The sequence below is a fragment of the Sylvia atricapilla genome, chromosome 6 (genome assembly GCF_009819655.1).
Source record: "Sylvia atricapilla isolate bSylAtr1 chromosome 6, bSylAtr1.pri, whole genome shotgun sequence".
Classification (NCBI taxonomy): Eukaryota; Metazoa; Chordata; class Aves; order Passeriformes; family Sylviidae; genus Sylvia; species Sylvia atricapilla.
In genome coordinates this window covers 34,918,739-34,942,499 of record NC_089145.1, presented here as the reverse complement: position 1 = coordinate 34,942,499, position 23,761 = coordinate 34,918,739, and the positions used below count along the sequence as shown (strand labels likewise).

At 50.6% G+C, this 23,761-nt stretch overlaps 3 protein-coding genes and 1 non-coding gene across 7 annotated transcripts in view; 1 reads left to right on the top strand and 3 right to left on the bottom strand.

The window, feature by feature from the left end:
* The window catches only part of FANCM (FA complementation group M), a 54,597-nt gene extending 51,533 nt beyond the window's left edge, over positions 1-3,064 (bottom strand). For both annotated transcript variants that reach the window (XM_066321464.1, XM_066321465.1), the window contains exons 1-4: positions 2,549-3,064; positions 1,563-1,735; positions 636-713; positions 18-176 (exon numbers count right to left, since the gene is read on the bottom strand). In XM_066321464.1, the coding sequence (XP_066177561.1) occupies positions 18-176; positions 636-713; positions 1,563-1,735; positions 2,549-2,978 (840 nt within the window). In that variant the 5' untranslated portion in view covers positions 2,979-3,064. The remainder of the gene's footprint in view (positions 1-17; positions 177-635; positions 714-1,562; positions 1,736-2,548) is intronic.
* Positions 3,065-3,259: 195 nt separating this feature from the next.
* FKBP3 (FKBP prolyl isomerase 3) lies at positions 3,260-7,433 on the top strand. Its single transcript, XM_066321477.1, has 7 exons — positions 3,260-3,513; positions 3,626-3,727; positions 3,812-3,919; positions 4,433-4,568; positions 5,453-5,520; positions 6,421-6,518; positions 7,199-7,433. Exons 1-7 carry the CDS (start codon positions 3,403-3,405, stop codon positions 7,251-7,253), a joined length of 678 nt encoding a protein of 225 aa, XP_066177574.1. The 5' UTR covers positions 3,260-3,402; the 3' UTR covers positions 7,254-7,433.
* A 250-nt stretch (positions 7,434-7,683) lies between these two features.
* PRPF39 (pre-mRNA processing factor 39) lies at positions 7,684-23,434 on the bottom strand. 3 transcript variants are annotated; one of them, XM_066321470.1, is made up of 14 exons: positions 23,327-23,434; positions 19,682-20,033; positions 19,189-19,314; positions 18,435-18,553; positions 17,529-17,696; positions 16,702-16,858; positions 15,774-15,881; positions 13,802-13,966; positions 13,368-13,494; positions 12,426-12,694; positions 11,696-11,880; positions 10,384-10,458; positions 9,492-9,612; positions 7,684-8,349 (listed from the first exon to the last, which is right to left on the bottom strand). In XM_066321470.1, exons 2-14 carry the CDS (start codon positions 20,009-20,011, stop codon positions 8,299-8,301), a joined length of 2,001 nt encoding a protein of 666 aa, XP_066177567.1. In that variant the 5' UTR covers positions 20,012-20,033; positions 23,327-23,434; the 3' UTR covers positions 7,684-8,298. The 3 variants fall into 3 exon arrangements, with proteins under 3 accessions (XP_066177567.1, XP_066177568.1, XP_066177569.1); XM_066321471.1 differs by having other exon boundaries at positions 23,343-23,364; XM_066321472.1 differs by lacking the exons at positions 19,682-20,033; positions 23,327-23,434 and adding an exon at positions 18,681-18,843 and having other exon boundaries at positions 19,189-19,312.
* LOC136363255 (small nucleolar RNA SNORD127) lies at positions 12,255-12,340 on the bottom strand. The gene has a single exon (XR_010743957.1). It is a non-coding gene; the product is annotated as a small nucleolar RNA SNORD127 (small nucleolar RNA).
* Positions 23,435-23,761: the final 327 nt, after the last annotated feature.

Below are 23,761 nucleotides of genomic sequence, written 5' to 3'. Positions count from 1 at the left end.
GAAATGCAGGCACTCACCTTGATGTAAGTGTTCTGAATTTCTACCAGCTCTTCTCCAAGTGGAACTACAATTTTTTCCACTTGTCTCTCATGGGAATAAGGCTGAATTTCTGGAGAATCTTCAGCACATACCTCTATCTGAGCAATCAGCAAGTTGGAGATTACTTGTTGCACAGCCTGGTAGGGAAGCCACAAAAACAAAGTAACTATTTCCATCTTTTAGGAGGGGTTACATAAAATTGTAAAAAAAGAAAAAAAGAAAAAAAGAAAAAAGGCACCCACTGCCTAGAATGAGAAATGAAAGAAAGGTCAGGAAATAGAATCCCAGACTGGCTGGGGTTGGAAAGGGACCTTAAATCCCATTTCATTCCCACCCCTTTCCACAGGCAGGGACACCTTCCACTGTCCCAGGCTGCTCCAACCTCCAGTGTCCAACATGGCCTTGGGCACTGCCAGGGATCCAGGGCCTGCCCACCCTCACAAATAAATAATTTATGGTTTACAGCAGGAGAAACACCAAACCTGATCAAGTAATGGATTGTAAAGAGAGTCAGTCTTGATGCAGAATTCCTCAGGACCCAAGTGAGCTTCCACTCACCCTTGGTTATTTAACTCACACAAACAGCTTTGGCTCACCTTGGTGTCACTGCCTGGGGTGGCACTCAGGGCCAGGACCCGGAATTGATTTGTGTATTTGCTCAGTTCCCTCACAACCTAAAAACAGGAAAGCTTCATTAATACCCCTAAAGGAGATTATTTCCTCGTACAAACTACATCAATTAAAATACCCACTAAGTAGGAAAGGCTTAACAAAACACTCTAAAAATACTGAATCACAGAATGGCTGAGGTTGGATGGGACCTTAAATCCCACCCAGCGCCACCCCTGCCATGGCAGGGACACCTCCCACTGTCCCAGGCTGCTCCAAGCCCAATATCCAACCTGGCCTTGGACACTGCCAGGGATTCACGGGAATACTGGAAACGTACCAAGAACAACCTGGGAAAACTATGAAATCATTTCTCACTTGATTTAACAAAAGTATCGACAGCCCACTAACTCAGGTGAGCTGCCAAAAAGTGAGTCTGAAAAGAAAAACTACAAAAAATGTAATTCATGGATGATTAATCCTATGTAATCTGAATTCCACAAATATCCAGTAAATTTCTCCAGTGTATCAAAGTAACTTCTTAGGTCACCTATTGCTCTCAGGACATTATCCCATGAGAATGCAACAAACTCTTGGCTAATCAACACAAACCCCAATTTTAAAAAGAAATTATGAACTGACTTGTCTCTGCTAAAGAACCTTACAAAAACACTGGGTTTTTTACATTGCCCAGCTACAAATATTTTTAAACTAAAATCAGAATTTAATGGAGGCATTGAAAAAATATTTTACAGGTATTACTAATAAATTAATGACAACACAAAGGAGTGCTGTATCTCAAAGATCTCAAGGACAATCTCCCCAGAGCGATGACAGCTTCTGGAGATCTTGTAAGCAATTTTGGGGAAGGGTTTTGTAACTGGGAGAGAAGAATGAGGTGGCCCCAGCCCTACCTGGCAGTAGGCATGATTGCCGAGGGCTTTGTGGGCTTCATCAATAACCAGACATTTGATCTCCACAGCGGGACAGGTCCCACGAGAGAGGTCATTGACCATTATTTGAGGTGTGAGGAAAAAGACTCTCTTGGTATTCCACAACTCCCGCCTGCCCAGAGCCTGGATTCCTCCTGGAAATTAAATAAACAGCATCAGGGATATGTTCTACTGAGACTAAGGTATGGACCATGATCTGAGAGTAACAGGGCTGGCAGGAACACAAAATCATGGAATGGTTTGGTTTGGAAAGGGACCTTAAATCCCATCCCACCCCTGCCACGGCAGGGACACCTCCCACTGTCCCAGGCTGCTCCAGCCCCAAACTCCAGCCTGGCCTTGGGCACTGCCAGGGATCCAGGGGCACTCTGTGCCAGGGCCTCCCCACCCACCACGAATATAATGACTAGGAATAGTTTTTTGCATTAAAAAATTAAATCTAAAACCATGGAAAGCAAGGCTGGGAAGCTCCAGATGCCTCGTAGCTGCCCACTGCCCTAAACATCATTTAACACACCTCTGGGAAAGGTCTGAGGAGGCTTTTAAGAGCCTAAAAATAGGTTATGGGTTGAGTCACTAAAGCTGGTGCCTCAGTGGGGAATTAACTGCAGCTCAGGGGGGCTGCAAAACTTCATAAAAAGGGGAAAAGAAAGTGAACACGGAAAGCGACAAGGAGAGGAATAGGAGGGGCAGAAACAGCCATAAAATGGATTAAATGAGCCATTATTCTCTGGTTTAAGCATCACGCAGAGCGCTCAGTGTGCGCAGAGACGTGCACGCTGTAACCCACAGGGCAGCACCCCAGCGCTTCACCCTTTATACAGGTGACCCGGGGTTTTAACTACTGCGAAACCAACAGTTAACCCTTCAAACACCTCTCACGTTTTATTATTTCTTCCCTGCGCTGTGTTTTTTCACACCTTGCAGCATGCGGGCAGCAGCCGTACCTGTCATCTCCGCCATGTCCCGGGACGGGATGCCCATGACGCGGCGGCACGCCTCCATCTGCTGAGCCACCAGCGGCTTGGTGGGGGCCAGGAACAGCACCTTCCCCGAGGGGAACCAGCGGTAGAAGTTGTACATGACCACGGCGGCCACGAAAGTCTTGCCCAGCCCCGTGGGCAGGCACACGAGGGTGTTGGCCAGCAGCGCGGCGCCGGCCATGCGCTCCTGGTAGGGGCGCACCGGCAGGTTGGTGGGGTAGATCCAGATGGAGCCCGCCGCCTCGCTGAAGCCCTGCAGCGGGCCGGGGTCAGCCGCGGCCGCGGCCGCCAGCAGCAGGTCGTCATCGCTGTCACCGCCCGCGTCCTTCTGCTCGGCTTTGCCCTGGGGCGCCCGCCAGACCTGCGGCAGAGTGCGCTGCCGGCCGCCGCTCATCCTGCCCCGCGCCGCTTCCCACGCGCCGCCATCTTAGCCCTGCCTCGGGCCCGCCGCTTGAAATCGCCGCCGGCAGGGACGGGGAGCCGCCCCCCGGCCCTCCCCTTCTCCCTCGGCCGCCGCCCGGCCCTCCCCCTGCCCTGAGGCGCCCGCCAAGCCCGAGGCAAATCCCGCTGCTGCTGCCGCCGCCGCTCCTGTCGCTCAGAGCGTGCCCCGCCAGCCCCGAGGCGGCGCCATTTTGTCCCTCCCTCGGCGCCCTTCCCTGAAATCCCCCCGGGGCCTCCGCCGAGGGTGAAGGGGAGGGTCGGGAAGTCGCCTTCGAGCCCTCCCCTTCTCCTCCAGCCTGCTCCCGGCCCGCCCCTTCTCTGTGCCGGGCGGCTCCCAGCCCTCCTCTCCGGAGGAGGAGCGGGCGGTGGGTGGGAAAATGGCGGCGGCGGCAGGCCCGGCGCAGCCCTGGAGCGCTGAGGAGCTGCGGAGCGAGGCGCTGGCCAAGAAGGACATCATCAAATTCCTGCAGGAGCACGCGGCGCAGGCGGTAATGGCGTGGGAGGGTCAATCATTTGGAGTGGTGTGTGGGAGGTTTGGGGTTTTCGGTTTTTGGGGTTTTTTCATTTGTTCCCTCAACGCCTCACGTGCGTGTCCTGCAGTTCCTGGCGGAGCACAAGCTGCTGGGGCAGGTGAAGAACGTGGCCAAGACGGCGAACAAGGAGCAGCTGATCGCGGCTTACACGCAGCTCTTCCACACGCAGGTGAGGCCATGGGGCGGCGGGGATGGAGCTGGGGTCGGGCAGGGCTGGGCTGATGGATGCGGCTCCTCATCCTTCCCCTCGCAGCGCTTCAAGGGCACGGACGGCGCCGAGAAGGCGGCGGAGAAGGCGAAGCCGGCCAAGGCGGAGGAGGCCAAGGGGAAGGCGGTGAAGGCTGAGGAGGCTGTGGAGGAGGTTGGTGCGATGCCCTCAACTCGATTTTTTCGCCTGAATACAAAATTAACCGGGTCGCTTGTCTCGGGGTGGGGGTTAGGGGGGAGATCAGGGAAAGGTTCTTTCCCCAGAGGGTGCTGAGCACTGCCCAGGCTCCCCAGGGAATGGTGACATTCTTGAGAGTGCCAGAGCTCCAGGAGTGCTTGGACAGCGCTGCCAGGGATGCCCAGGGTGGGATTATTGGGGGGGTCTGTGCAGGGATGGGAGTTGGACTCCATCCTTGTGGGTCCCTTCCAGCTCAGGAGATTGTGTGATCCTAAGTCTTCAAAAACCTGATTGCAGCAAGAAATCTGGTGTTTATAGCCCACCTGAACCTTAAGCTGCATTTCCCCCAAATGTTGCAGCCCTACAGTAACACGAACAAATCATTCCCTAACCGTGTCTTCTTTGGTGCCTTAAACTCAGTGGTTGTTCAGTCTTGGATAGCTGAGACTATTTAACCTACCAGTCTTAACTCTATTTTTGTAATCTTAGGGGCCACCAAAGTACACAAAATCCATTTTAAAGAAGGGCGACAAAACCAACTTCCCAAAGAAAGGAGACACTGTCCACTGCTGGTACACGGGAAAGCTGCAGGATGGGACAGTCTTCGATACCAATATTCAATCAAGTACGGTTCTGGGTATACAGATGTGCAGACAAACACTGTTGGGGTTGGTTGCAAGTGCTCCTAGAGGGGATTCCCTGGGCTCCTCCAGCAGATGTGGGCAGGGGTTTGCCCCTGGAAGGTGTGGCTGGGAGCATTCCTGACAAACAGCTTTATCATGGTGGTGCTGAGCTGCCCTGCAGCTGCTCCCAGATCCTGATTTTCCATGAGGTAGCAAGGGCAGTATTTTAGGACTGGCTGGTGTCAAGTGACACGGCTGCATCCTGCCAGCCTTGGCCTCTGGCATTCCAGGCCTGGGGAATGTGGAATGCTGGGAGTCAATCCTGGAACTCTGGCACCAGCAGTGCCCTGAATTTCTCTAAATAACACATCTTGGGGCCCTTCTCTGGTAAATCTTTAAATATGGAGGCACTGGAATGAGAAGGATTTGGATGCTCTGGTGTGCAATATTATTCCCTGCTGGTGTTTTTGTGACAGATCAGAGTATTTAGGGGTATGAAATACTGGAAAGGCTTTCCCAGCAGTGATGTCCCACACTTAGAAACAATATTCCAGAGTCACTGGAATACTATCTGTAATTCCTCATTCTTGTATATTCCCTGCCAACTTTTCTTAATTCTTTAATATGTCCATGACGTGTACAGACAACTTGAGTAATTGAGGAATGAGTCTTTGGGGTTTGAAAGATGCTTTGGTGCAGCTTGAACGTTTAATGGTGTTTTTAGTGCACAGTGTTAATACTTCCTCTGAAAATCTGATATTGGGCTAAAAATAATATTAAAAGAACAGCTATTAATGTAAAGTATGATTGTAATGGTACTTTTCTCCAAAATTGTGGAGCATGCTGGTGTGATCTCAAGGCAAATGAACATGAAACTGTTTTGCAGGTTCAAAGAAGAAAAAAGCAGCCAAGCCCTTGAGTTTCAAAGTTGGCGTAGGAAAAGTGATCCGAGGTGTAAGTAAAGCATCCAGGGCTCCCTCTGAGTCCTAGGGCAGTTCCAGTCTGGGATTTATGACCGGGGATGCAATTCTTGGGTTGTGTTTCTCATGGAGGCAGAATGCAAGGGATTACCCTGGGAGGATGGAACATTCATCCTCAGAGTCATTCCTGAGTCAGGCAGTGCATGGAACACAGGCACTATTCTTTGGGATCAGCCCAGCCTCGGGCTCCTGTCAGTCTCTCACAGCAGCTGAGATGATGGGATCCCAGGGCTCACTCCATCCATCCATCCATCCTTGTTTGCATTCCCTGGACTTTACTCTCTGCCACCCTTTCCATGGGGAAATTCCTGCTGCTGTCCACCCTGAGCCTCCCCTGGCCCAGCCTGAGGCCGTTCCCTCTCCTCCTGTCCCTGTTCCCTGGGAGCAGAGCCCGACCCCCCCGGCTGTCCCCTCCTGTCAGGGACTTGTGCAGAGCCACGAGGTCCCGTCTGAGCCTCCTTTTCTCCAGGCTGAGCAGGATGAAGTCCTGATGTGGGGATGGAACTGGGAAGGGGCTGCGTCCATGGGCAGGGGGTAGCTGTGGCCCAGGTTTATCCCAGTGTTTTATCCTGGGTTTGTGGGTGCCAGAGCCTCTCCTCAATGGGGGCACAGCAGCAATCCCTGGGCACTCCCTGGGAAGGGAACACTGAACCTGAGGATGCTGATGGAATGTTCCCATTGCTCCCCAGTATCATCGCAGCACAGGATCTGCTCTGTGGGAATGGTGTGGGAGCAGGGAACACCCCCTGGAGTGTTCCCCAGGGCTGGGGAGGATGCTTGGGGCTGTGTGGGTATTCCTGGGAGCCACAGGAAAAGCTGGAAGTGCCGAGGCTGCTGTCCCATCCTGGGCTGGAGCTGCTGTCTGTCGTTGCAGTGGGATGAGGCCCTGCTGACCATGAGCAAAGGAGAGAAGGCCCAGCTGGAGATCGAGCCTGAGTGGGCCTATGGCAAGAAGGGGCAGCCCGATGCCAAGTATCCTTCCATGACCTCTGACTCCTCACAGAACCTGGGAATGCTGGGGGCAAGGAGGGGCTTTATGGACAGGGATACAATGGGGACTTGTTACCTACTCAGGGAGTTCAGGGCACTTCTAGGGGTGCAGTTGCTCTTTTCTTTTGGAGTAAAACTCATGCAGGGGGAAACTTTCTGCTGTTTTCCACCTGCATTTTTATTCCAGTGCTTCCAAGTGCCTGTTACCGATGGAGATCCTGACCAGTGTAGGGAAACAGGAGAAGGGACAACAGTTACATTTGGTTCTGGGCTACAGCTGAAGTAGGGGGTGGAAGAGTGATCCTGCAGTGTTTTCTGCAGCCCTTCTGGAGGAGGGGAAGGGATTGTTCTCCTGTGCTGGAATGCTGTGATCTGAAGGGCTGCCCGGAAACTTCTGTGCAGGAGACACTGGGGACAGTGTGACCTCCCAGCCACTGCCCCACCCCTGCAGCCAAGGCTGGGGCAGCTCAGGGGATGAGGAGCAGGGTGTGCTCAGGGTGTGTCCATGGAACTGTCCCTGTCTCCTGACAGCTCCTGCTGGATCCGGGGTGTCCAGCTGAGTGTCAGGGAAATCCCAGGGACACAGGAGAGGCTGGGGACTCCTCGCCCAGGGAAGGGTCACTACAGGGGGCTGGTTCAGCTTCCTTAACATTTGCCAACAGGATCCCACCAAACGCAAAACTCTTCTTTGAAGTGGAACTGGTGGATATTGAGTGAAGAATGAAGAATTCCCTGTGCTGCTGGGAATCCATTTCTGCCACAGAAAGCTTCCTGCTAGTGCTGCTGTAACTCCCGGCTCTGGTTACAGCAGTGCCTTTGTGGAGATGAGTGCCGAGTGTTGTCCCTGCCCCGCTGCTGTAGTGACAGTCCCACCACTAAAGCAGAGTTTGTACCTGCCAGTGCCTCCTCCCTTCTTTGTGTCTGTGCTCCTCTGCAGAGCCCCCAGAGCAGCAGGGCTCCTTCCCCCTGTGGAGCCCAATCCCACAGCATTTCCACTCCATTTGACAGCAGCTCTGCTCACAGAGCTCTGATGTTCCACAGGTGTTCCTGTGCCACAGCCCCTCCTGTGGCTACAACCAGAGCTCAACTCAGGCATTCTCTTCTCCCTCCTGGCTGGAATGAGGCAATCCAAGAAAGCTCAGAGCACTACTGAATTCCTCGCTTTTATTACAAAAATGGGAATGATCACTTTGATCAAAATGAAAAAAAGTTTTGCTCACACCGTGTACATGAAAAACTCTAAATACAAAACTCATCCCAAACACAGTTTTGTGCTTTTAAAAAAGAATGAAGGTGGTTGAATCCCTGTCCCCTCCCACACTACAGAACCTGTGTGGCAGCTCTGCCAAGGCCCCCAGTCCCAACACAGCCCGGGCCTGGAACAGCTCCCTGACAGCTGGGCTGGGAGCAGGACAAGCCTTGGCTCCAACCCTGGGCCAGGGCAAAACCAACTTAAACCCCCACTCAATTATGGAATCATGAGACCGACGAGAATTCTTCTGATACTCCATAAATTAGTGCAGGGAATTAGAAAATTAATTTATGGTAAATGAGAATTGTACAGAGACCATTTATCAGTTACCGGCACACATATCTTGCTTCACACATATCCTGTGAGCAGCAGCTCGGTTCACATGCAGAGGACCAAAAGCAGGTGGCACAACAGTTCCTTCACAGCCCAAAATTAGAAAAATATAATTTCTTTTTTTTAATTCCATCTTTGTTGAAACTGCAGCACAGTGAACTCCACGCCCTCCGGGGATCAGGTTGTGTGGTAATACTGTCCATAATTCCAGGCGTTCTGGTAGTTGTACTGGAACCAAGCACAGCAGCAGCATCAGCCACGATGTCCCTGCTGCCCATGGAGAGCCCCTTGGGGCAGCACAGCCCACACAGCACCCCCAGCCCCTTGTGCCCAGCTGGGCCAGCACAGCACCCCTGGGTGCAGGAACGGTACCATTCCCTCTGGGAAAGGCAGGGAAGGCAGGCAGGGGCGGACGGACCGTGCCACTGGATGGATCCTCATCACAAAGTCACAGAATCAAAACATCCTGAGCTGGAAGGGACCCACAGGGATCAGCCCAACCCCTGTCCCTGCACAGACCCCCCAACAATCCCACCCTGGGCATCCCTGGCAGGGCTGTCCAAAGGCTCCTGGAGCTCTGGCAGCCTCGGGGCCATGGCCATTCCCTGGGGAGCTTTTCCATGGCTTATTCCACCCTCTGGGGGAAGAACCTTTCCCTGCTCTCCAGCCTGACCCTCCCTGGCACAGCTTCAAGGCTGCCATTCCTGCAGCGCTGGGTGCAGAACTCAGGGCGTTTCTCCCGGCCTAGCTCTGGACAGGCTGTGCTGGATGGGGCTCTTCCCACTGCCGGACTTTGGAAAGGATTCCCCACCTGGCTCCAGGCAATCCCAAAGCAGGGCTTGTGCCCCAGCTGTACCACTGCTCTCCCAGCTCTGAGGGCTCTGCACGTTCTAAACAACACTTTCCATAAAACCACTTCAGAATTTCCAGGGATTTAAAAAATACGTGGATGTAGCAAGTAGGGCCATGGGTCAGTCGTGGCAGAACAGCTGGACTGGATGGGCTTAAGAGGCCTTTTCCAATCTCAGCCATTCTTTTCCAAGCTAAAATGCCCTGGAGGAAGAGCCCCAGAGGACAAGCTGATTTTGTTGGTGCTGTGTGCCAGCAGAACCCATTCCAGGACACTACAGGAATTCCTGCCTGGAGACAGTCACTATCCAGGCACACAGGAAAGGCGCACACCAAGGCCAGTCCGGGCAAAACATTTCCACACAGCACAGCCCTGCTGCCCTCCCTGTGTGACAGGACGGCCACAAAACAGCTCCCTGCCCCACACAGGAACACACCACTCATGGAGCACATCCACAGGGATCAACAACCCACAGGATCTGAGCTTTGTTTGCCAGGAGTGGAAATTTGCAGCCCCATACCTGGTACCAGGCATTGTAGTTGTAGGCGGCCTGGTTGACCTGCATGTCCCCGTCCATGAGCTGCGCCGACGCCAGCCCCGCCTCGTCCGTCAGCAGCTTCTTCTCATCCGGCTCCTCCGAGCTGCAAAGGGAACACAGCCTTGTTCTGGCACCTGGGAATGCTGGGCCAGGCTAAGGGAACACAGCCTTGTTCTGGCACCTGGGAATGCTGGGCCAGGCTAAGGGAACACAGCCTTGTTCTGGCACCTGGGAATGCTGGGCCAGGCTAAGGGAACACAGCCTTGTTCTGGCACCTGGGAATGCTGGGCCAGGCTAAGGGAACACAGCCTTGTTCTGGCACCTGGGAATGCTGGGCCAGGCTAAGGGAACACAGCCTTGTTCTGGTATCTGGGAATGCTGGGCCAGGCTAAACTCTGCTCAGCTGGGTAAATGAAGTCAGGTTAGGAAAAGGCATGCTGTGCTTCGCAACAGGCTGGGTTTAAAGCTGCTGCCCAGAATGAGACAGAAAAGGCACGTTCCTGCTTAGAGATGGAGTTATTTTACCAGCACTGTTTGGCCCAACTCAACTACTCAAAAACTTATTTTCCAAAAATGTTTTCATCCCTGGAAGTGTCCATTCATCCCCAAGGATGGACGGAGCTCTGAGCAGCCTATGGAAGGTGTCCCTGTCCACGGCAGGTTTTAGGCTTTAAGGTCCCTTGGCAAGGCAAACAATTCAGTGAATATTTAAGGCAGCACAGCTGTATTTAGTACACACTTTAAAGGCCTAAAATAAAATTATTCTATTCTCAGATCAGTCGGTTCAAAGCTGCCAAATACCTACAGTGACAGACCAAAGAACCCCCCAGAGACTGCTCCCTGCCTTGCCCCCAGAGCTGTCCCCAGTCCGTACCCGTTCTCTGCCCGCCGCTTCAGTGTCTCCTGCTCCTTCAGCAGTGCCTGGTGCTCGTCGTAGGCATCCAGGAGCCTGGGGAGAGCACAGCCAGTCAAGCCTTGTCAATACCTGAAACACCTGAGCAATGCCTACTGCAAACTAACAGTACAGCAAACTGCAATTTAGTAAATTTGAATGAGTGACCCACCACCAGTAGGGGAAAGCCAACTCTGTTCTATTCACAACAGCTCCACTTCCCAACCTGCTGAACTTCCCTCACAACTTGACACAGTTTTTATTGAGCTCCTTTATAAAGTTTTCTAGAAGTGGTTTGTGATTCAGCTGCTCCTTCAGAGCCTGCTGGTGATGTCACCCACAGCAGCACAGAGATGTGTGAATCAATATTTAAACACTGGAAATTATTCCAATCCCAAAGCAGCACCTCCAGCCTTTGCCTTATCCAGTAGGGAAGAACAAGTATGGTTAATGCAGCACAGGAGAGTCCTGGCTAAAATTCCCACAAATATCGAAATATCCCTTCATCTGCAGCATCTCACAAAACCTGCAGCTCTGGCAGTGTGCTCCAGGTGGAAAGAGTTCCTCGTACTCATTTGTGCTCTGGGATTATTTAGGAATTGCAAAATTCCTTGTATTTGATCTGTCTCAGATCCCAAACTTTCACTAACTGGCTGCCATGCAGAGGCAGCAGAATTTAAGGACAGCTATTGTTAAAAACATACAAAGCAGAAAAACTGACTTGTCATTAATCCTTCCAGGTTATTTGGCTGCAAAATGTAAATAAAAACAATAGACAATTAAGAGGCAAAATGTATTGTAGTATTGAATTAAAACCTTGCATTTCTGGTGTATGCTCCCACATAAGTGCACAGTTAACAGTGCTGAGCACTGAAAAATCCAAGCAGTGCAGTTTTGGAAACGAGCAGCAGCTCCCAGGGAACACAGCCTCAAAGGAGACCTGTGTCACAGAGCTGCCCCATTCCCTTGAGGAGCAACCTCCCTTCACAGGACTTAACAAGGGGAAACCAACCACAGGAAAACCTGGCAGGCAGCAAAGCTCTGCTCAGGGAGGTGTAAAGGGCAGATTATCTCAAAAGAGATTCCTGTTTATAAATCTATTCCTGTATACAAATCTATTCCTATTTAGAAATGATTCCTGTTTAACACCAGGAGGTTGGTTTAGAAAAGCATCTGTTCCTTACAAAGAGCTCATGGCCCAAAGGAAACAATTTTACAGAAGCCACTGATCCCACCCTTTTCCCAGCACTATCCCAGTGACCCCAGTTTGGCCACTGCCCCCAGGGTATCTTACTTGTTCACATCAGACCCAAAATCTTCCAGGAATTCCACTTTTCTCTGTGAGAACGTGATCCTCATTTTGATGGACAAGGCCCCATGGACAGCCTTGTCAAAGCAGCTCAGGATGTTCTCCTCGTTCTGCTTGAGGTCACCACTGTACTCCATCTCCAGCAGGTTCAGGTACAGTTTGGTGTTTTCCTGTGCAAAACAAGCATTAGGAGGTGCACACCTGACCCTCACAGCAGGTATTTAACTTTGACTGTTACACACCACAATTTACCCCATGAACACACACAACAACAGGCAATAAAGGGATTTTCCTGTCTCCCTGAGCTGGTTTGTTGCACAAACAGACCAGAAGTGACTAACACCACAAACTCAGGTCCTGCACTTTGCTGGCAGCATCTGAGTGCCAGATATTCCTGTGCTGACACCAAACCACCAAGTACTGCCCACACCAATAACAATGAACACACTGAGAACATTTAAGAGTCTAAAAATTAAAGGTGCAAAGCACATTGTGTTTCTGATGGGAAAAGGGTGCAAACTTCCGGATTCCCAAGCTGGGGCCTTGGCAACATCAGTTTAGAGGGACTGTTGTCTCCATGCAGTAATGGGACATTACATCCAGTTACAACTCTTGTCATCACTGTTGCCACATTTTACAAAAGGCTTCAGAAAGAGAGAAAAGACACCAGCGTGGTTTGAGTTTTTGAGTAAGACAGCCAAGAGGGAACACATACTTTGTCCAGTTCTATGGCTTCTGACAGCACTTTTCTTGCCTTTGGCAGGTTTTTCTGCACTTTGAAGAGGTGCCTGGCGAGTTTGATGGCATAGAAGGAGGCTTCACTGATGGACTTGGCATTCCTGACAGCATCTTCCAGCAACTGCTCTGCCTCCTCCATGTTGCCATGGCGGCGCTCCAGGCTCACCCTGCGCAGGCGGATCATGGCCAGCCCCAGGATGCACTCCTCAAATGTCTTCAGGATCCTTCTGGCTTCATCAATGTTGCCTGCAACACCACGGACATGCTTTAGGACAGGTGTTATAAATGTATGCTATAAAGTTGGCTTTTTGCAAATATTAAAATGAATACTATAATTGTATGGTATTATCTTTAATCAGTAAGGTTTAGAAAGGTGATAAATGTGTATTTTCTAATTTTAACATAGTGTAAACAGTAAAAAGTCTGGGTTTTCTCTTTGTAATAACTAAACTGACCAAATCAGAAAGTATAGAAAGTCACCTTGCATTCCTGCATAAAGGCTGTTGACTTTCTGTTCCTTATCCAAACGAAAATAACCAAAAATCTCAGGAGAAGAATTTACAAGACCCATGTCACCAGACAGAGTGGAGCCACCCACAGATGGATCTACCAGATAAAATGATTAGGGGGAAATTGAAACAGATAAAACCTCAAGAGAATGTTTGAATCACACATTAGGGTCTATTGAATATGTAACACAGCAATCCTTAAAACACAGAATTTGAAAAAGTAAAGGCGTGCTTTTTTGGTGAGGCACCCTCAGCCGAGATACCTATGCTTTTCTGTCTCCTAAACTGTCTACTTTTATTTTTTATTAAACTTATAATTTCTCTACAAGACTGAAACTGCTTTTTTGCAACAGGGCAGATCTCAGAGCTCCCCCAGCAGAACCCCCCGTGAGAGGTAGGGCTGCCCTTACCCTGCTGCTCCTCGAAGGCTGCCCACAGCATGTGCACCATGGGCTTCTTGGGCAGATGGATGGTGCAGGCCCTGCTGTACACGTGCCTCACGCCCTCGATGCTGTGGTTCTCCATGTATTTGGCATACTAGGGTTGGAAACAGAGCAGAGACCACCCAGGTTAAAGCTTGTATTTGTCTCCAAGAACATGCCAGAACGATAAAATTCTTTTGTTTAAACCCATTCAGCACCTTTATGGAACCACTAGACTAGTTTCTGTAAGGAAGGACGTAGAGAGGCAACGCAGTTGGCAAATGCAGCAGTCAAATCTGGTTGCAAGCAGACCATCTCCTAATGCAACAGATATAGTTATAGATGAACAACGTTCCACAGGGTACAAGGGTTAGTCACCAGGTCAAGGTGTGCACCAGCAGAGCCGTGAGTGCCTCCCTTACCTTGATCCAGAAGTCCTCATAGAGGGCACATGAAATGACACATCTCTCAAAGAGGACCACGACTCGCTCGTGAGTGCCATTCTCTATCTCAAACTCTAAGTACTCTTTCCAGTTTTTCAGCTGAATTTTCTCCAGAGGTTTTACATGAAAGTAAGGCCTCTTGATCTGCAAGAGTCACAGGATGCAACTGGTGATTACAAACACACCACCAAGGGAGGGGTCAGACAATCAACAGCCACATAACCAATACGCAATTCCTGCCATTTCAGCAATCAGTGCATCCCCATCTACACAATCCAGAGTTAACCAGGTATGGATCATGGGATTTACTGCAGTGACATTCCAGGCTAAAAACCTTCTTTCCTAGAGAGCTTTAGGAGTGGAAGTCTTTAGAGATGCTGGGAGAGGACCCAAGGCAGCCCAGTGTCAGTGACATTATGGACACACTGGACATTGCCCACATCCATCCACACAAGAGAAGCACTCACTGTGGGACACTCAGCCCATAAACTCTACTCAGAACTTGGTTGAGAATAATGACAAGGGAAGACAGCACAGAATTGGACTTCCTATTAAATGTTTAGATCTGGTTATAGGCCATGAATTTAGCACCATTGTGTTGTTATTGATGGCTGCAAGAGGGGCTAGGTGGGACAGAGCTCAGCACAGAAAATTAAACATTGCTCTGTTTAAACTGGATTTGCTTTGTTTGACATTCTGCCAGAGATCTTTTGCTTTCCCCTCTCCATCTTTAATTGCATTTGATTATGTCTCTCCTGTGCTGTAATTTCCTCTCAGATCCAAACCCATACAAATGGATGAAGAACTTACAGTAATTAAGGAGAATCCAATTCTTCAAAGCCACCTGAAATTTAAAGCAAATCCCCCCCTTCATGCTCCTCACTGATTTCTCGTTCAGAACTCAACATTTTGGGGCCATTTTTCCCAGATCACAGTGCCATTGCTGCTGAAAACAGCCCTGAGCAATCCCCAGCCCCCAGGTGGGATCAGTGCCTACCCTCCTCACTGTTGTCTTTTACAGACAGGCTGAACTTTGCATGTCTTGGTGCTCCAGAGCAGACACTGGTGCTATCAAGAGCACTTTGTGGCCAGAAGGGGACTCTCAGTTTCCTACACCTTTCCTGCCCAATGCCCACAGTTCCAGTGTTCTCCCCAGTCCACAGATGTGCAGCTTCAGGCTTCCCAAGGCAGGAATGTGGGACACACTGCCTGCTCTGCTCCCTCCTGCCAGGGGTCACTGGTACGGAGCTCACAGACAGTGGCTCCTGGGCTGTCGAGGCACCTGGCCCAGGGCAGAAAATCACCCACCAGTTCTGACATCACCCAAACCCACTAAAGAGTCTCTGAAAATTTGGCCCAGCTGGCTAACACAACGGACTCTTTAGAGTAAGAAGTAAATTTAAAACGTGCTTGCCAGAAGAAAAATATAAAGACTGAGAATGAAAACTTCCCATTGTTTCATTCAAATGGAATCCAACTTAGCTCTACAGTAAAAGCTGTGTATTTGCAGTGATCAAATTATTAGTTTAATTACTTTCAATACATTATACATAAGAAGTCCAAAACAAAAGTTACTTGATTAAGTGTGTAATGTCAGAATACAAAACCACAGGAATTTCATTCTCCTCTGAGCACTGGCTTACCTTCCAAAGAGAATCCCCTCCATCCCCTCATGCCTTTGCACCACCCCAGGGCATGAGCAGCACTAACCTCTCAGGACTCACTGGCTTAGCAAACATTACAGCACCTTGCCTCTCTCCAAACACTGCTCTGAGATCTTTACATCATCACATGACAGGTGCTTCTTCACAAGAAAAATGGCAGAGAAGTGAAACTGTTCCAACTCTGAGTATCTGTTCAAGTTTAAGTTAAGGCTGTTTGACAGAATTCCCAGCTCCCAGTCCTGATCCCAAACCACCTGCTGGCGTTGCCTCACAAAAACCCCACTTACCGCTTCCTCAAATGTCCACCTCTTACTGACTTCATGCTCGTTGTGGTTAAATATCTCCTGGTGGATCTCAATGATTCTGTGCCTCATGTTCTCTATCTCAGTGATCAGCTACAACAGAATGTTAGAAAATGTAACACAGGCAGACACGGTATCACCTTTGTTACTGCTTCCTGTGCCAGTGACACGCACGGATTCTCCCTGAGCAGGGAGGGAAGGACTGGGACACTGCCTGATGGAGTCTTGGCCTTTGCACACACAGCTGAAGTGGTTTTTATCCTATGCTAAAGCTGACTGGAGATTAAGGATGGATTTGGATTCAAGTCAGCCCTGGTTTCAGTGTGTCTGCTTTCACCATCAGCATTTCCTTTGGACAGCTCCAGGCATTCCCATGCCTGTATCTGTCTGAACCTGCCCAGGCCACTGCTGATGAGGAACTTTCTTAGAGCACAGATCCCAGTCTGCTGACCTGGAATAATTACTGCTTGCTCCTAAGGTTTTGTACCAACTCCTTTCATTTTCTAACTCATTTCTTTAAGACCTCTGCCAGCACTGGAAGGCGCTGCCCTGTTACCACAAGAGCCACAGAACACTGATATGCAGCTCTCTGGGCACAGCCCAAGTGGCTGCAGTGGAACCCCTGCCCCAGAGGACAGGGTGCCAGTGCCCATCCCATGCAGGTGGGGTCGGGTCAGTGATGGCCTCAGAGCTCTCGAGGCACAGCTCAAGTGGCTGCAGTGGAACTCCTGCCCCAGAGAAAGACAGGGTGCCGATGCCCACCCCACTGGGGGTGCCTTGGTGGGGTCATTGATGTCCTCAGAGCTCTCCAGGCACAGCCCAGCTCCAGCAGACTGAGCTGGCTGCAGTGGAAGCCCTGTCCCAGCCCCAGGGAAGGCCAGGGGGATACTCTGTACCCAGCCTGTGCAGGTACCTTGGCGGGGTCGGTGATGTCCTCGGTGCCACAGGGCAGCTCGTCCCCATCCTCGCCGCTGTGGCCACTGGCGGCCGCCAGCTCCCGGCGCAGCTGCACAAACTGCTCCGTGGTCAGGAAGTCTCGGGGCAGGTTGTTCTGGATGTGCTCTTTAAACCTAACAACAGCCACAAAGAGGCACTGCTAAGGGGTTGTTTCATGCTGCACTGCTGCCCAACAGGGCACAGCTGTAAATCCCAGGGGTTCTGCTTTGCTTCATTGCTCCTGAGTGACACTGAGTGCTGCCAGCACCCATCACCCTCACAGGCGCCACGTGTCAAAGGGCAGTGTGGCAGGCTGACACAACCCTTGCCATGGAAGAGATGGCAAGGACAAAATCAGTTATACAGGAAATACTTTATTTCCCTCACCAAGAGATCTGTGGGGAAGTTATGGGGAAGACTGTGTGCAATTTAACTGAGGTTGCTGCTCAACTCTCCTACCAGCACAGAATTCCACTATCTACAACTGAACCAGGATTCCTCTTTAGTGAGTTAAATTGGTGCTTCACTACACATGGGCACTGCATGAGTGTTGAAGTCCAAAACTGCTCATTCTGATTTCTCAAAGACATTCCCTCTTCTTCCCCACACTTCTAAGGCCTATCCTTATTCCACAACAGAACTTCTGAATTGACCTAAAACCAAAATCCTCAAATGTGCATCAGTACTTTAAAACCATCAGTCCAACTGCCTGAGGATGTAAGTAAACAACTACAAAACTGTTTCAAGTTTTGTGCTGAGTGTTTCCACCCCTCCCACGTCATGAACTCCCCGTTTTCCCTTTACCTCTGGAAGTGATGGCTGTAGAGCTGCGTTGGGATGCCCAGGATGCGGTCATAGATGGATGTCACTTCCCTTAGGTTTCCCTGGTCATTTTCCCAGTTTATATACATTTCCCAGAGTCTGTCAGAACGGAAATCTGTCCCAGCAGCCAGCACTGCATGTTCATATGCTCTGGAAAAGGAAATGTTTTACACTGGTCTCTGGATGCCAGGACAGAATAAGGAATGAAAGTCTTGGCTCCTATTAAAGGTTATGAGCATCCTCATTTGTTTGAAACTAGACTTATATTAATTATTCGCATTCTTCAAAGTCTTTTCCAGATCTGTGCAGCAAGGCATCTAGAGATTCTGAAAGCTCACACTCATTTTTTTCCTCCAGAAAACAGAACAACACAACAGAACAAATAAAGGCAACAGCCACCAGCAGGAACACAAGATATTAAGAAAATAAACAATCTTTACCACTTCTGTCTTGTACAGAATCCAAACCCACCAGTGCAGCAGTGTAACACCCAAAAACTGTGCAGCAATTCTGCAGCTTGATTGAGATTCAATTCCAGTTCAATTAAGCCTTCTGATCAAACTCTAGTCCAAGCTTTTAAGCAGGTCCACTGTCAGCCACAGTGAGCAGACACATCTTAGTCATATCCTGGAAACCTCATGGAATTAAATTCCAAGATTCCAAATACTGCAGTAAGTATTTCTTAACATCCAGTCTGAAGCTCTCAAGCCACAACTTTTACCCCTTGTACCACACTGTCTCCCCCTTCTTATGGAATGTGGTTCCATCATCTCTTAATTTTCAAATCTCTGAAGTGACACCAGGCTGTTATGAATTTGCTCCTTATCTTAACAACACAATAACCTGACCCCAGTGGTGTGTATGGATATGAGGCTGCTCCCAACTCACCCCCGGATGGTACTGTTAGTTTCTGGATCAGCAGGGTCCAAGGTCTCTTTTAGGAAGTTTATATAATGTATCCAAAGATCAACACTAAGAGGAATTGCCTGAAGCCCTCGGCGATAGACCTATGAAGAGAACATGAACTGTACTTCAAATCCTTAATGGGGTCCTAAGAGAGAGGCAACACTGTGTTATCCGGTGAACCTTAGAAATACTAATTACTGGAATTTTGTTTAAATAATCTACCATTACCATTCGGGTGGAGGTTGGATAGAACATGGCAATGTTCTGATCTCCACGTGCAGAGTCTTGATCTTCAAAGCGCAGCGGTCCCTGCATTCTGACCAGGTTGTGTGGGCAGGCTTTGGGGTACAGACCATAGGGCACAGACCCATTAGAGCATCATTGACAGCGTCTGACCAAAAATGCAATAAGATGGAGCAATTGTGACCAGCAAACCAACTATATTGTTTTGAAAATGAGTAATAAATGGAAGTGACAGAAAAGCCCTGCCCTACTTGTTAAGCTGCAGTGTAATACAGAGGCTTGCACTGCAAAGCTTGACAAACTGTAGAGGTTTAACGCACCTGCCAACAAAGAGAGAGAACATTAGCTCCAAATGCCACAGCTGTGACACGTGCAAACACGTCCCTCGAGCCCTGGCCGTGCAGGGCAGGCACTGGCAGCCCAATGACTCACAGTGGGACAGTCATTGGTGGCTTTGGGACTGGTGGCAGCGCTGGCCCCGGGCCCTACGTACCTCGTCTGACTGCTTGACATTGTCGTGGCGCTTCTCCAGGTCTGCATATTTCTTCCAGTACCCATAGCAGTAGGGGTAGTGTGAGAAAAACCTGTCAAAGGCTTTCCTGGCTGCTGGCAAGTGGTTCTGCGGGAAACACAAAGAGGGCACAATCAGTGCTTTCCTTAGCAACAGCTTCAGGTTATTTTAAATGCAATTATTAATGCTGTGTTAGAAATGCCTTGTGTTATTCTGACATTGACAACATGGGCTACTGGAAGGTGTCCTTGCACATGGCAGGATAGTGGAACTGGATGAGCTTTCTGAGGTCACTTCCAACTCAAACAATCCTGGCATTTTATGATTAAATGACAACAGTGGCAAGGACAGCTGCATTAAATCAAATCTGTGACAGCCTGATGTCCATTCTGTATTTGCTATTGGAATTCCATGACTTGGGTTTTCTTTGTTTATTTATTTCAGAGAGACTGAGGAGAAAGGGGCAGGTACTAACCTCCTGCTCTACGTACTGCAGTAGATAAACCCATCCTGTGAAATCCTGCGGATTGTCCTCTACTACTTTCCAAAACTTATCAAAATCCGGAGGGAAGTCAGCCTCGATATCTGTGGTCTGTAAGCTCTCAATGTTTGGAATTTCACTCTCCTGCGTGTTGTCCTCGTTGAGGTCTGGGGAGCTGTCCGGGGACTGCTCCATCTCGGTGACACTCATGATCTCGGTGCTGAAGTCCATGTGCTGCTCCTCAGGCGCACTCTCGGCGCCTGGCTCGGCACTCTCATTGCCCACAGTGGGCTGCTCCTCCTCCGTGCTCTCCGCGTTCTCCATGGCACCGCTGTGCGCCTGGATCCTGTGGGGACAGAAGAGTTCAGTGCTCCCGTGGGCACAGCAGCACACAGCTCCTGTGGGGACAGCCTGGGTGTGAGTCGGCAGCTCAGAGCGTCCCAGGTGCTCCAGGCGTCCCTGTATTTCACCACAACCCTGATTACATCTGCCTCACTCATCAGCCTTGTTCTACAATAAAAACTACTAACAGCAGTCATAGGTTTTCACATCTGCACATACAAGTAATTGTGGGTTTCTAATACACTATCAGAGGGAGCTACTGAAGTATAAAAGTGAATCATTACAGTTTTCCTGTAGGAGCCCAGTGGAAGTTTATTCTAAATAAAGAATTATGTTCAAATTCCATGGAAACATTCAGGCTGGAAAAGCTGTCTGAGACCATCGGGTCCAAGTTACTCCAGCAGCGCCAAGGCCACCATGGACCCATGTTCTTAAATTAATTTTATTTTTCTACTTAGTACAAGTTGGTAAATTCTTTGTGAAATAAACAGGTGTAAAAATGTGTCCTCAACACCAGGCTAAAGTAAAGACAAGAATTACAGCACCAATTCAGTTCCCATTAGTGATGTCTAAAAACACCCAACAGCACCAGAGTGCCACAGAAATGCTCTGGCTGCTCCTGACCTGCAGCCCCTCACTCCCACCCACAGCCAGTGCCAGTTTCCTCCTGCCCCTCGGGACAGACTCCTGCTTCCTCCCACTGTTCCTCTGATGTCCCTGCCAAGAGCCACTGCCTGGCCCTGCCCTGCTGTGCCAGCGCCAGGCCAGCCTGACCTGGCTGAGTGCCACCAGCCTCGGCTGATCCTGGCCTGCCCTCCCAGAGCCTGAGCACTGAGCTGAGCCTTCTCCATGCCCCACAGGGATCCCAGAGAACACCAGCCTGCAGCACACAACAGCTCCCAGCTGGGAGTCCAGCTGGGATGAAGGACAGTCCTGGACTGTCATCCTCACACACTGCACTCCACTCCTGGTTCCTCCTGCACTCCTCGAAGCAGGTGGCAAATGCATTTGAGATTTAAAAATGAAAGCAGAAGTCCCCACACCAGAACTCCCCAGAGTTCTTTCACACTGAAAACCTGAAGAGTCATAACCCAGACCACTGTTTTCACTTCAACAAGGACACGGATAAATCACCACTACACACTGGGGTGAAGTTCTTGCCAGAAAGGAAGAATCTCTCTCCCTTATCTTCAGCAGCTTTTACTCCTGCAATAAGTTCATGTTTTCCCCAGAGCTCACCAAGCCAAGGAACTTTAGCACAATGTTCAAGAGTCCATGTGGTCTACCCTGCAAGTTTTCTAATAACTGTTTTTTAAAGTATTCGTGTTCTTGATCATGAGGCAGCCACGGGCTTGGAGCAACCTGGGGTAGTGAAAGGTGTCCCTGCTCATGGCAGGGGGTGGAACTGGGCTTTGAAGTGTCTTCCAACCCAAACCAGTCTGTGACTCCCTGATTTTGAGAAAAAACATCATTTGTAATATTAAGTTCTACATTAAATATCAAAGAGTATCCCTGTGCCTTTACCAGTGCAACAGGCAGAGATCTGAATCACTCAAAGGCTGCTGCACTTCTGAGAGTACCTTGGGCAGTTTCTAAAATCGAGGTGTGAGAGGAGGAAGTGACACAAACTGCAGGCCCAGCATTAGAAAAAATAGTTTAAAGGCTATTTACAGCTCTAAAATTTGATGCAATACTGATGGGACGACAGGAAATGGCTTCAAGTTCCACCAGGAGAGGCTCATGTTGGATACTGGGGAAATTTCTTCCTTGTAAGGTTTGTCCAGCCTTGGCACAGCTGCTCAGGGCAGGGCTGGAGTCCCCACCCCTGGAGGGATTTAAAGCCCTGTGGCACTTGGGGACACGGGGCAGTGGTGGCCTTGGCTGCACAGGAGAATGGTTGGACTTAGTGATCAAGCCTTAATGATTTCATGGATTCTATCGTCGTTAGAAATGCAGCAATTCACGACCTAAATTTAATCTGATGTTTAACAGATGTTTTCTCCCTCTAGCTGATTCACAAGACATATTCCAACTTAAAACAACAGCTCTCCAATGCCAGCTGCCTTCAGATTATGAGTGAAAAAAGAACGAGGGAGAAGCTGTATGGATCACACAAGGTCTGAGCTGCACACGAGGCCTGAAACTGAAACCAAGTCTGTCTCACAGCTCTTCCGGCCAAACGCTTTCCAGTCTGGACCCCAGCATATCCCAAATTCTGACAGCAATCCATGGTTTAAACCAGCCACTGCAGCATGCCATGCCCAGGCCACAGAAGTCCAGGGGTGGGCACGGGGCTGGGGCACACCAGGGAAACTTAATTCCAGGGTTTTCACTTTAGTTCCAAAGGGTTTGACATCACACAGACTACACAACTGAATCGGAGTATCAGGCAGCTACACACACACACTGGTATTAAATAATTGATGCCAACATGCATTATTCAACCTGTTACCAGCAAAAGACTGCTGTACACAAAACTGTCGCTTATAAACGTGAATGAACTAATGGAAAACAAACAGGGCAATTGCAAAGGGGCAGGAATGTGGAGCCTTATCTGAGCTCTGCCCAGAACGCTCCATTCACATTCACACCCCTGATAAGACGTTGCTGGAACCAGCCGGGGCAGGGCCGACACTGCACGGGCCCAGCGCGGCTGTGCCGGGATTAGGTTTGAATCACGGAATCATTTACTGGAAAAGCTTTCCAAGGCCATCGAGTCGCAGCTGTGCCCGATCCCCACCTCGCCGCCAGCCCAGAGCTCTGAGTGCCACGTCCAGGCCTCCCTTGGACACCTCCAGGGTTGGGCACTGAAAACCTCCCTTGGCAGCCTCTGCCAGGCCCTGAGCACCCTCTCCATGGCGAAATTCCTGCTGATGGCCAACCTGAGCCTCCCCTGGCGCAGCCCGAGGCCGTTCCCTCTCGCTCAGGGCCTCTCTGGGGCCCGCTCTGAGCGATAACGTCACAAACCGCGAGGCGCGGAGCGGCTCCGCGCGGGCCCGTTACTCGCCCAGCGGCAGTTCAACGCAGAAAACGGGGATACAAGGATACAACAGGGATACCGGGATACACCCCCACGGCGGACTTCACCTCTAGGGCAGACCCCAGGCCCGGCAGCGGCCGCGGGAGACGACGGGCCCGACAGCGGCCGCTCGGAGCGTCCCGCGCGCGGCCCGGCCCAGCCCCCGCCTGCCTCAGCCTCCCGCCCCGGCTGTCCCCCCAGCCCGGCCGCTGTCGGAGCTCGCCCGTCTCCTCCCCTTGGCCCCGTGCCGCCGCAGCCCCCCCTGGTCTCGCCGGTACCTGCCGGGGCCGCCACAGCCGGGGCCGCCACAGCCGCCGCCTCGCCCGGGCCTCACGCACCGCGCATGCGCCCAGCGCCCCGCGCGCGCGCGCACCGCCCGCGTACCGCCCGCCCCTGCGCGTGCGCACCAGCCGCCCCCCAGCGCCCGCCCCTTCCCGCCAAATGGCGCCGGGCCCTGAGGGGCGGGGCTGTGGGACGGAGCTGGGACATTCTCCGGGAATTCAGTAAGTACAGCCCGGGACTGGAATATGTACAGCCCGGTAAAGGCAACGATATAAATACAGCCCCGTGTGGAAACATCCTAGAATCAATGGGGTTGGAAGACACTTCCAAGATCACCCAGTCCCTCTGTCCACCCAGCACTGCCAGTGTAGCCCTTAAACCAGTAAACCAAATCACTCACACTGCATCGAGACCTTCCTTGGACACCTCCA